This window comes from Apaloderma vittatum, unplaced genomic scaffold (assembly GCF_000703405.1).
Source record: "Apaloderma vittatum isolate BGI_N311 unplaced genomic scaffold, ASM70340v1 scaffold17105, whole genome shotgun sequence".
In the NCBI taxonomy this organism is placed as follows: Eukaryota; Metazoa; Chordata; class Aves; order Trogoniformes; family Trogonidae; genus Apaloderma; species Apaloderma vittatum.
The window spans coordinates 363-12,609 of NW_009717790.1; the positions used below are offsets into that span (position 1 = coordinate 363).

Genomic DNA, 12,247 nt, shown 5'->3' on the forward strand with positions numbered 1-12,247 from the left:
CTCTGGGCTCTGCCTGGAGGTGCTGGCTCTTGGTGACACGGTGACACAGACCTGGTGTGGGGATCACTGCCCTCTCCCACCGGAGGTACTCAACCTGGGAGGGTGTGGTTGTACTTGCCGAGTAGCCTGTGGGCATCTGTAGGAATGGATTTACAGGGCTTGAGGGCGTTTAGTTTCCTTGTTTCATTTCTTTTGTGTGTGTTTGGTTTGGTTTTGCCTGGCCACGTTGGAGCGCATAAACATTCAGTTTGGGTGAATCCAGCTGAGACCCGTGTCTGGCATTGACGAGGTTTGGGATGGGTCTTGGTGCTCCTTCTGAGTAAGATTTGTTTGGCTGTCAGAGTGTTTTCCTACTGCTTGCCAGGAGGAAACCTAATCAGACAAGCATCTGTCTTCCAGCAACTTGCATAATCTTTTGTGTCTAAATTATAATGCTTTAGACCCACATGATTTTGCTTGAAAAACTGGAGAAAGCCATGAGCCACCCACTGTGGGACTTCACTTGCAGGAACCCGGTGGTGTAGCACGCGTTTCCCTTGGAGAGCCAGGTTCTGTGGCGCTGCTGGCGGCAGAGCTGCTTTCCTGGTGGGTGACCTGGGGCTGGAGGCCCTGCTGGGTGACCTTCCACACTCGCCTCATGCAAATGTGCTCAGCTCTGACAGGTGAAAACCATTGGTGTTTATCTGCCTCAAGCAGCACGGGAGCCCGTGACTCCAGATCAGCCTCCTAACACCCCCCCCTCACCCTCCTATGGTGGGAAAGGGATCTCTTCACACGTTTCCTCTCACCTATCTTTTGGCCAGAACCTCAGGCACAGCGGCTGCACGAGATGTCTAAGCCTCGACAGCATCTTGCAGCCATTGATGAACCAGGAATAGAACCATCTCACACTAGATTATCCACTTAGAGAGACCTGTGGTTGCGTAGCTGCGCTTCCAGCTTGCAGGACTGATTGTAAACCCACTAAAAATAGCTCTTTATTTAACGCTAGTCTTACACATGCTCCCTGTCAAAATGCTTTTAATTTTCCTTTCTGACGCACTATTGTGTTTTGTATTCCTCTCGGTGTTTCTGAGAATCACAGCAAAAGTGCTTCTCAGCGTTGCTGCTCCTACCGAGCCAACACTATGCACGTTCCGTAAAATAAGCCTTTAAAGATTCCTTTGAACGCCCAGAGCCGTAGGACCTTTCAACAAGGGCTCTCAGGGCTAGGTGTCTCGAAAATTAATCGAGGGGGTGATGTAAACTTCCATAATTAAAGACATAGCAACCCCTGACTCTCACTAGTATGAACAGTGGCCAGAGAAAAAGTCTTTTTTGGGGGGGTACAGGGTAGCTGATGTTGAAGTTGTAGCTCCTGATGGGCGGTTGACACGGGGCTGCTGGTGCCAGAGCCTGGGCTGTGGTGGCTGAAGCTGCAGGATCTCCTCTCCCCTAGTTCTCCCATTAAGCACTCTGTACACTTAATATAGCTGTTGATTGGAAATTGTTCCCCTGAGCGTAGATTCTTTTATCTCTATGTAAATGCTCCTTCGTGCTCAGTTTTAGGCTGTATTTTCCTTGCTGTGTCTGTCACTCGAGAGAGGGTTTATAAGCTGTGAAGAATTTTCTTCTTTTCCAGAACAGGCACGTAGCGTTTTGTGGCTCTTGTGCTCAGCTCGAGAGCGATGTGTTTCCCCTCGTCAGCTGTCTGTCCCCTCCGAGTGACAAGGGTGGCAGCTCATTGTGACCTAGGGAGGCTTTTTGGTTAGTGGAGGAAAAAGCATGATGGAGCTGCATTGACTCGGAATTAAAATTGTTTGCTGTCTGAATGTGACTTATCCCTTTCTTTGATCTTTCCTTTAAACTCTTCGTGTTTTCTTTGTGCTTTATCTCAGGTTACGTAGTTCTCAAATTCCCATCCCCTACCAGGTTAGCACCGCCGATGCTTTATGATCTTCAGGCACCTGAGAAGCGTGCGTTGGGTGGATATGATTTACGAAATTCCTTTTATCACTAAATATAGCCATCACGCAGAGCTGCAGTGACACGGGTTGGGTTTTCCTTCCCTTGCGGAGGTTGGAGGTGGTACGGAGATGCAAGTGGTACCCTGCACAACATTGCTTTTTTGCAAATATCCTGTTGGTGCGACTCCAGGTGACCACCGCAGGCTCCATGCCGTGCGACGGCGCGGCACTGACTCAGTTCTGGATGCTGCTGAGATAAATGGGGCATTTGGGTTCCTCCACTGGCTTCTCGCACAAGTCAGACTGAAAGACAGCGCCGTGTTCCCCGCTTCTTTGAAGCGCAGTGAAATCAGGGTTGTAGGGGAATTCAGACCACGATTATGATCAAAAAGTTCCCATTGCTGCTTTCCATAGATGGCTCGGAGCACTGGTCCAGGTCTCCCAGAGCAGGTGTGGAGTCTTCTGCTCTGGAGACTTTCAAACCCTCCTGGACACGTTCCTGTGGGGCTGCCCTGGGTGACCCTACTGTGGCAGGAGGGTTGGACTAGAAGATCTCTAGAGGTCCCTTCCAGCCCCCATCGTTCTGTGATTCTGTGCTTCAAGCTGTGCCCCGTGCCTCCATGGCAGTCTTTTTGCTCGATCGGACCCAGGGGTCCGTCAAGTTCAGCATCTTTTGCATTCAGGGAGCAGCACCGTCTGCTTCGGTGGAAGGCGCCCGAGACGGCTCGTGTTAGGCAGCTGCAGGGTAATCTGCTCCCAAAGAAATGTCGTGGTTTGCATCTACTGCTGCTTATTTTTGCTCATTGTTTCCTGTTTACGTGGGTAATCTTCTTAGCCATAGAAATGTCTGGTCCTCTTTCTGAATCCTCAAGTTCTTGCTTCTAGACATCTCGGAGCAGCAAGTTCCACAGACTTTTTTTTTTTTAAAAAAAAAAAGTAATAGCCCCTTCAGTTCCTCACATATAAGTGGCAATTCTATTCTTCGTATAATATATGACAGGATGAGTTGTTGTTGTATTGCCTTTTTAATGTCTGATTTTACTCGTTTTCTTTCAAAAGCAAGCACTCCAAATCTTTTCAGTGTCTCTAGCCGTAGTTTTTTCCCCATATCTATTACTGCTGTTGTTGTCCTTTTCTGATTTCTGTCCTTCTCTGATGAGAATCCTGGCTCTTACCTGTGGTCCACCCCTTGAGATGGGGCAGAGAAGAAGTGGACGCAGTAACCGTTGAGCAGTGCTACTTGGATTGGCAGAAAACTACTGAATGTTTTGTTGAGAGGTGGGAAGGCGCAGGGCAGGGAGAACGTTTTATGTCGTTAAAGGTCTCCATCAACTCTTCAGATTCGAAGGGTGCACGTGACAGGAGCTCAGTGTAACATGGACTGAAGTTGGTGGCAAAGCCGCCACTGGTTTCATGCTGTGGGGTCGAGACCAGATTCTGCTGCTTTTTCTCCTCCGTGTTTGTACTTGGGTTAATGAGGGGCCAGGTTAAGGTAAGACTTTTGTGGTGTTGACTGTGATCTAACCTTGAGGTAGCCTGAAATTTTTGGTGTCTTTTGCAGATGAATAAAGTTTTAAGAGGCGTATTATCTGAACGGTGACGTCTGGAGTGGTTCTGTGAATGCAGAAGGAAATTCTGTAATGACACATGGTCTTTCTGTCTTTTCAGGTGCTGGAAAATTACTCTGATGCTCCTATGACCCCAAAACAGATTCTGCAGGTCATAGAGGCTGAAGGACTAAAGGAAATGAGGTTAGTATTGATGGTTGTGGAGCATGGGGGAGGCTGTCTGCAGTTCTGCCTCAATTCCAGCCCACTTTTCTTCTTGCTTTTTTTTTTATTTCCAGCATGGTAATTTCAGATGACAGTATAGACAGTTATATACAGGTTGTGGGTTGGATTTCGGGATTGTTTTGTTTTGTTTTTTCTTTGATAATAAATGGAAGCTGTTTGTGGATTTTTTTGGTAACGTACAGAGTCACCTTCATCCATCTGTTGTAAAGTAAATGCCTGTTGTGGATCAGACCCCAGCATTGCGTTGTGCTCACTGCTGTGGTTTGCTCATTAGTAGCTCCCAGTAGTTTCTGCTGTTGTGAATTGAGTTTGAGAACAGTTTTGGTCTCCTCTGATGCTTCATTTCTAGGGCAGACATTATATTTTAGGAGACTCGGAAAAGTCATCTTTATTTTATATTACTGTACTGACTTCAGCTCAGATTGTGGAGCAGTGAAAGCTCAGCTCGCACTGTTGTGTCTCTTTGTACGGAGGAGAAGCCCCTCTCGGCAGGGGTTTCGTAGGAAGAAGAACTTGATATGGAGTCTCAGAAGCGCCGGGAGCGGGAGGCTGTTCTCCTTGGTTAAGTTCCTGTAAGCTTCCATCTGTTTCTGTGACAGCAGTAGAAAAGAAATGCAGAGTGTCTTGCAGATCAAAGGAAGTAGGTAACCGTGATAGCCTCAGTGCCTCCGTTAGTGCTGCACGGCACAAAAAAGAACGTTTGACTAACAGAGACAGAACAAGCAGTCTCTCTTGGCCACTGCCCGTTGATTGACTTCTGGGGAATCCAAATACCTGGACTGTCTCTGGTCTGACTTCCCTCTTGCCGCGATCCTGGGGGCTGTTTCCCACCACGGTGTTTGTGTTTCCCAAACCTCTACTTTCCCCAGCCACAGAAGGTAAACTCAATTCTTCGGAGACCTGACAGCTCGGAATGTTGGCTTGTTCCTGCTCCTTGTTGTGTTTGAAATGGGGAAACGGCTGGGATGGTTTGAACAGTGAAAACAGCCGACACGTACCGGGGTGTTGGGTGCAGGAGCTGCCGTCATTTGGAGGGGGACGATGCCAGTGCATGTCGCTGCATCGATGTCGGAGCTGTTGGAAGCCCCACCTGGCAGTGGCTATCCCTGTCGAAGAGATTGTCACTGCTTGGGATCTGGGCAGTGGTTCTGCAGCTCCAGGCAGGCTTTTAACAAGGACCTTTGTGTAGCTTTGTTCTAATCAGTACTCTGCACCTTTCTTACAACAGTCCTTTTACTCAAGGAGACAGTTGTAGATCTATATCCTCTGCTAAAGGGAATGGCAGGTCTTTTCACACACATAAACTAGCTCAGTGCTCACCCAGTTTTTGCAGGTGACCTCTCACAGTATGTAACTAAAGACCAGACTTCGGAGCACGCGTCAGGTTAAATCTCGCAGAGCACCGTGGTTCCCTTACGGGTCGGTGGGTGTCCCTTGGGACACTTGCTTTTCCTTCCCCAGTCATTAATTCTCTGCTTTAAGAAAAGACCGTTTTCTTGAGAGCGTAATTGTTCGCAGAATAAAGGCAGTGCTCCTGCCTAGCCCAATACACCGCGGACCTTGCTGGTACTTGTGTAAAAACCTCTTCCTGAAACTCCATTTCCCAAAGGAAGCTGCCTCATGCCTTAGGACGTTACTCCCTCTGAGCCATTTTGGGGAAAATTGTTTATTTTGCTGTTCTAGGAAAGCGTGCTCTGGGGCTGGCCAACCTGCTTGGAGGGAAAACGCTGTCTAACAGGACGGAAGGCTGGAATTTTAAATTTTTTTTTATAACATCTAAAAATGACAGGTTAATTTTGTCTGTTGCCGAGGCTTGTGAAGTACTGTCCAAAAACCAGATGCGTTCAGGGTGGAAGCAGAAATCATTTTAAGTTTTCAATTTGAGAAACATATTTTGTTTTCTGTTTCACTTGTAATAATGAAACCGATACTGCTTTAATGTCTCTTTCAGGTAATTTTCTGCCTGTGTATGGGTGACTTATTGGAAAACATGAGATTACGTGGCAGAGAAGTTCCAGCCCTGGGAGCGTGGGATGGTTGCTTTAGCCGGGGGGTTACGTGGGACTTGACAAATTAGTGCATCAGACTTTTATACGTAACTCGGCGGGCGCAGAGCCTGCGCCTGGGTCGGGGCAGACGTTCCAGAAACACGTATGTCTACAGCTTGTGCCAGGTTTGTTTACGTCTTTCTACTGCTGGGTTTTTTTGTAAAATTGGCCCGACTCTGAAAGCTTCAAGCACAGAAAGGGAGGAAACGGATCATAAAAGTTAGAGACGTCTAAAAATGGCTGAGAGCGGCTTGGAAACTGGCGTAATGTTTCCTGTTTTCTGCTGATTGCTTCGCCGCAGTGTGTCAAAGCCACAAATCAAAACTAGTCTGAGTGAAGCTCCTGTCCTGTGAAGTTCAGGAGCATCAGCTCTGGTGCCCTCGCTCAGCTGCACGATGCCTGTTGCTTAAACAGGTCTTTGGGGCTGTTTTCTCGATAAGGTCCTTTCTTAACGCCTTTTTCTGCCTTCCTGTGTTTCAGTGGCACTTCTCCGCTGGCCTGCCTCAACGCCATGCTCCACTCCAATTCACGGGGAGGTGACGGGCTCTTCTACAAACTGCCTGGACGCATCAGCCTTTTCACGCTCAAGGTAAATGCTCCGTCCCTCCCCTCGGCTGAGAGCCGAGGTGCGACTCCTACTTGTGATGCAGAGCCGGGTGTTAAACTGTCACTGAGCATCATGTGAGCTGGTGTGAGATCGTCCTGTGAAAGCGTGTCTGGAATTCATTAGTCCCTTAGAGCTTGTACCTTTCAGCTGGATTCAGCCATATAGGATAAATTCTTTTTAAAAACCCTTATCATTTCTTGAATTGCACAAGCAAGATAAATCCTCTTATTCCGGTTCTTGGTGTCCAGCTCAGGTGGCCGCTTACCAAGGCAAGTCCCATGGACTCCTTTTCTGCCAACTGATAAATTGGTCCCAGAGCTTGTGGTTACAAGTAAAATCTTGACAGGAGAATGTGTGTTCATCCTGGTTGGTGATTTTGTGTCCCACCACATTCTGTCTGTGTTTAGCGTCACCATTTTCCTCAGATCTTGAGGTCTCCCTGGCACGTTTTTTATTTTTAGTTTATTGTCCCAGCAATCTTAAACATTGAAAATGCCTCTGGTCTGAGGCTTCTCTTTTGCGTTGTTTTGTACTGTTGGATTCCCTCATAAATACCAGCTTGACAGACAACAGGTTTCTCAGCTGTTTCATTTGCATCGGTTTTTCTCCTCTTAGAAAATTTTGTTGACTTGCCATATTTTGCTGGAAACAGATGGAATTGAAATGACTTTGATTATGCAAGTAGTAAATACATTTCCTAAGCTTACTATCTTGGTAGTTGGCTACTCTGATGCTGCCTGTTTTTCTGCAGTAAGAATGAGATACTTCTCAGTGATAGATGCTGCTTTCTTGCAGAAGAGTGTGGCCAGTCGTGAAGCTGATGTGTTTTGGATGCTTGGGTTACTCCTTTAGGAGGTGTCTGTGAGTGTGCTGGTAGTTTGGATGACCTCTGCTCCACCGTGAGCCCAAATATGCTTAAAAATACCTTTGTGCATTGAGAATTGAAATCAGGAAGATGAAAAAAATCAAGCTTAGAAACTCGATCTGCTGACTGGCCTGTTCCCGCTGATGTGAGGCGGGAGGACTGTGGCCATCCCAGTTCTGTTTGCCTGTTCAGAAGGATGCCTTGCAGTGGTCTCGGAATCTGTCTGTGCCAGAGGGAGAGGAGCTGGAGGATACAGCGGACGCAGAAAGCTGTGAGTCCAATGAAGCAAGCACTGTGAGTGGTGATAACGATGGTGAGTGTCTAATGATGTTAATCCTAGGCTGTCGGGTCCGGTTCCGCGTCTGACCCGAGCGCCCGTCTCTTTCAGTGTCTCTTGATGAAACCTCCTCTAACGCTTCGTGTTCCACTGAATCTCAGAGCAAAGGACCCGCCACTACCAGGGAGAGCTACAGAGCTGCCTCCCAGGTAGGGAAAAGTGGGACTCCTGGTGAAGCACAGAGCCTCTGCCAGTGCTTTCCTTCCTGCCTGAACGCTGGGTGAGCGTGGCAGGGACTGGTCGTGCGCGGGCGTCTTCGTGCCCCGTGGGTGAGGTGTTGAGGACTCGTGTGCGGGGAAGGTGATCTTGAATTTTGTAATGACGCCTGAAGATTTACATAAGGGCTAGGGGCAACGTGCTGCCTAGAAGATTATTTCACCCCTCCTTAACGTCTTTGTGTCTTTCTGGACTGCAGACAACCAAACAAAAGAAGAAGACTGGGGTGATGCTGCCACGTGTTGTGTTAACACCGCTGAAAGTCAACGGGGCACACATGGAGTCTGCCTCAGGTGAGTGTTGCTTCTGGGGGGGTGTTTTTTGAACAGCTGCACAGAGCGCTTTTAGCCAGTAATCCCTGCTTTCTGGGGAGTTTGCCTGCGGGTTCGTTTAATGCTTAGTGAGAGCCCCTGTGGCTGCAGAGCTGCGTACGTGTTTGACTCCATCAAAATAGTTGGCAACTGGGCAATACCCTGTAATAGCAGATCTGTTATGAGCGGGTAATTCTTGTGTGTTAAACTGCTCTCCAGATTGAGTTTCTGCTATCCTTTGCACGTTTTCACAAACTCATTTTGCTTCCAGGCTTCACGGGCAGGCATGCCGATGGGGAGAGCAGCAGCACGTCCAGCAGCAGCAGCAGCTCTTTGGCCCTTTGCAAAGCCACCTTGCGCAGCAGAACAGAAATAAACAGGGACCCTCCACAGCTTCTGAGAGGTATCCGAAAGCCCACAGCTGGTAGGTGCTTCTGGTTAAAGTTAGAAGAATAAAAGCAGGCAACGCTGAAGCCCGTGTTTGTCAGAGGAAGGAACAACAAGGTTCCCTCGCTTCAGAAGGCACGTGACGGTCTTGAGGCTCACAAGCTGGACCTTCCTCCCCAAGCATTAGGGAGACAGTTGTTTAAAACCTCACCTGGTCTGAAGAGCAGCAATGAGAATTGTACCTGAACGTGACACAAATGTGACCTCATATCCCAATTCCAGTGTATTAATTAGTCTGTCTGAGAGTCTTTCTTCCTGCTTGAATGCTCCAGTCTTGTGTATTTTGCTCCTTTTGCTGTAGTGGTCTGACATGAATTTCTTGCCCATAATACTGAAATACTTCTATTGAATGATGTTTGTTTTATTTGCCTGTCCTGAAACTCCAGGGCAAATGAAGCGAAACAGGGGTGAGGACATTGACTTTGAAACGCCCGGCTCCATTCTTGTCAACACAAACCTGCGAGCCCTGATCAACTCCAGAACCTTTAATGCGCTCCCATCGCACTTCCAGCAGCAGCTGCTCTACCTCCTGCCTGAAGTCGACAGACAGGTATGAGGGTGTTTTTGTTCCCTGCATTCCCTCGTGGCCGTGGAACAGCTTGAGCAAACACTTCCACTTTGTCCCGTTAGGTCGGGGCTGACGGGCTGATGCGTCTCAGCGGCAGCGCTCTCAACAATGAGTTCTTCACCCACGCTGCGCAGAGCTGGCGAGAGCGGCTGGCTGATGGTGAGCAGGTTTGCTTTCCTGTGGGGCTGGAGAGTAGCTTCTCATGGGTTGTTTTTTTATTTTTCTTCTGCAGTTAATGAATGGGAGTTACTGCAGGGAGCATGCCGGTGTTGGGTTTAGCGTTTGGCAGGAGGTGGGCTCAACAATCCTTATGGGATCCCTTCCAACTCCAGGTCTTAATCATAGAATCCTAGAACGGCCTAGGTTGGAAGGGACCTTCGAGATTATCTCATCCAACCCCCTGCCATGGGCAGGGATGCCCTTAACCAGCCCAGGTTCCTCAAGGCCTCATCCAACCTGGCCTGGAACATCCCCAGGGAGTGGACAGCCACAACCTCTCTGGACAACCTAGTCTAGAGTCTTGCATCCTCAGACTGAAGAATTTCTTCCCAGGATCCAATCTAAACCTGTTCTCCTTCAGTTTAAATCCATTTCCCCTTGTCCTGTTGCTGGACACTCTTGTAAAAAGTCCCTCCCCAGTCTTCCTGTAGGTTCTGTGAATTTAGTCCAGCTTTGCAGCGTATCTGGCTGTGTTGCCCCAAACTTTTCTCCTTTTTCTCTTTTTTTTTTTTTTTTCTTTAAAATCAAAGATATGTTTTCCTTTGGTGCTGTGGGACCTTCAGAATGAAGCAGTGGGTTGTAATGTAACACTGGTCCTTAAGTGGCTGCTCGTGTCTGGTAAAAGGTGATTTTTTTCAGGCTTGCTTGAGGCTGCGTGACCAGTGCCCTTAGGAGTTGCAGACAGCACCTGGATCTGTAGCAGGGTGGAGGGCAGGGCAATGGCACAAAATCTGTCCATCCTCTGTGTGACTACTGGGCTATTAAAACCCCAAAGGTTACATTTGCAGAATCACTTTTGCTTGGAGTTGAATTTCAATCTATTACTTTTGTGCAGGTGAATTCACCCATGAGATGCAAGTTCGAATTCGGCAGGAGATGGAAAAGGAAAAGAGAGTGGAGCAATGGAAAGAGAAGTTCTTTGAGGACTACTATGGACAAAAGTGAGAAATTTTACCTCATCTGTCCTGTTTTACCCATGCTCATGCAGGTGGCAGAGTGTGTTTGTGCTTGCTGGCATCTGCACAAACTCCTTGAGAAACACGGGTTGTGGGTGACTCATTGAGGCTGTTGCTCCAGGGAAATCCTGAGCGGAATTGTTGGGTCACGGTGGAGTTTTGTAGTCATTCTATGTTGATTCCAAGACAAGTTAATATTACTTATAGAATTATCTAATTATTCTCTGTCTATTATCTGTCATAAATCTTTAAATGTTCTTGTTTTTCTCATTCCCTGTGGTAGCAATGGGGGGGGTAGGAGATGTCTGGGTTACCTCATTGCAACTGACTTCATGAGGTTTTGATGAGTCTCTGCTCCGTTACCTGTGTGTTGCTCTGCATCGTGGTGACAGTGCAGCTGTAAGGAAACGATGAAATGCTTAAGTTAGGATGGGCTTTAGCTCTTAGCTAGTTTTTATGTTTGCCTCGTAGGTTGGGCTTGACCCAAGAAGAATCCCAGGAGCAGAGTTTGGTGCAGGAGGATGCTGAGAACAGGACAGGCCTGTCCGTCAAGGCGGAAGCGAGGCTGCCGCGCGGCCCTGCGACACGGCAGAGGGACGGCCACTTGAAAAAGCGCTCACGGGCCGACCTGCGCTGCAGAGCCAGGAGGAGCCTCTACAAACTGCGTGAGCCTGAGCAGATGGAGGCTTCCAAGGAAGCTGCTTCTGCCAGCCCGGATCCCTCTCTTCATAAAGAGACAAAGCCTGACACAGACATGAAGAAGGACGATCTGACGAGCCCGTCGACCGTGATGCTGAAGCTGGAGAGTTCAGAGTCGCACCTCTCTCCAGAGACTTCCAAATTACACAGTAAATCAGAAGATCCATTGTCGGCGGCTGCGAACAGAATTCCCAGCTTGCCCCAGGAGAGCTCTGCCCGGGAAGCCAAGGACCAGAAGAGGAAATGCTTCGAGGAGGCTGCCTCTGCATCCTTTCCCGAAAAGAAGCCCCGGCTTGAAGATCGTCAGTCCTTTCGTAACACAATTGAAAGTGTTCACCCAGAAAAGCCACAGCCTACTAAAGAGGAGCCAAAAGTCCCACCCATCCGGGTAGGAAAGAGAATTGCAGCCACTCGCTTGTCTTGGGGCCCTCGTGCTCAGTAGCATCAAACCATTGTTAAAATGTCAAGTGCTGTCATCTTAAGAGAGGAGTGGAAGGGGGTTGTGTGTGGAGGTGGCCGGGTACCCCTGAGGACCACAGTTTACTCTCTCACTTAGATGGCCAAGGAATGGAAAATTGTTCCCAGGTCTTTGCACGAGAGCACGGGGTAGCCTTGGCATACTGCCTTAGTTTGTGTTTCTGTGCCTACAGGAGTCGCTGTTCCTGACACGAGCTGGCTAATTGCAAAAGAGACCTCCAAACTGTATTCTTGGTCCTGCATGTTTTCTCAGTTCCTTTCCTTTTGGGCAGAATCTTAGTACTCCTGCCATTTCCTGTTTTGCCCGGGGGTCTCCACTTCGGCTTCAGGAGGGTCATCCTGAAATAAAGTAGACTGTCCTGATTTTAGAAGATGTGAATGCCGTGTATTTATATGCAGGCTCCAGTAAAACAATGTTACTGTTAACTGAGCTTTACGTACCACATGACAGAGCGCGGGAGCAGAGGTTTTGGGGCATGTGCCACTTCTCTGCCAAAATTAGTTTTTAAGCTGGAATTTTAATTTTTTCTTGAATACCCGTGATAAGAATCGCAATGAACAGTTGCCGATGAAATGTGTTTCACTGCCGGAAAGCGGCTGGGTGTTTGAACTAATCACTTTCCCCTTTCTTTCAGATTCAACTTTCACGTATTAAGCCACCCTGGGTGGTTAAAGGTCAGCCCACTTACCAGATATGCCCCCGGATCATCCCCAACACGGAGCCCTCCGGCCGGGGCCGCGCTGGAGCCAGAACCCTC

General features: G+C 48.3%; 1 protein-coding gene across 1 annotated transcript in view; it reads left to right on the plus strand.

Moving 5' to 3' along the window:
- The first annotated feature begins 3,641 nt into the window (after positions 1–3,641).
- Positions 3,642–12,247, plus strand: part of LOC104274419 (putative Polycomb group protein ASXL1) — an 11,336-nt gene continuing 2,730 nt past the window's right edge. The window contains 11 exon segments of the mRNA XM_009870040.1: positions 3,642–3,697; positions 6,268–6,376; positions 7,452–7,572; positions 7,648–7,745; positions 8,012–8,105; positions 8,395–8,547; positions 8,957–9,120; positions 9,201–9,297; positions 10,193–10,298; positions 10,785–11,400; positions 12,125–12,242. Coding sequence (XP_009868342.1) covers positions 3,642–3,697; positions 6,268–6,376; positions 7,452–7,572; positions 7,648–7,745; positions 8,012–8,105; positions 8,395–8,547; positions 8,957–9,120; positions 9,201–9,297; positions 10,193–10,298; positions 10,785–11,400; positions 12,125–12,242 — 1,732 coding nt within the window.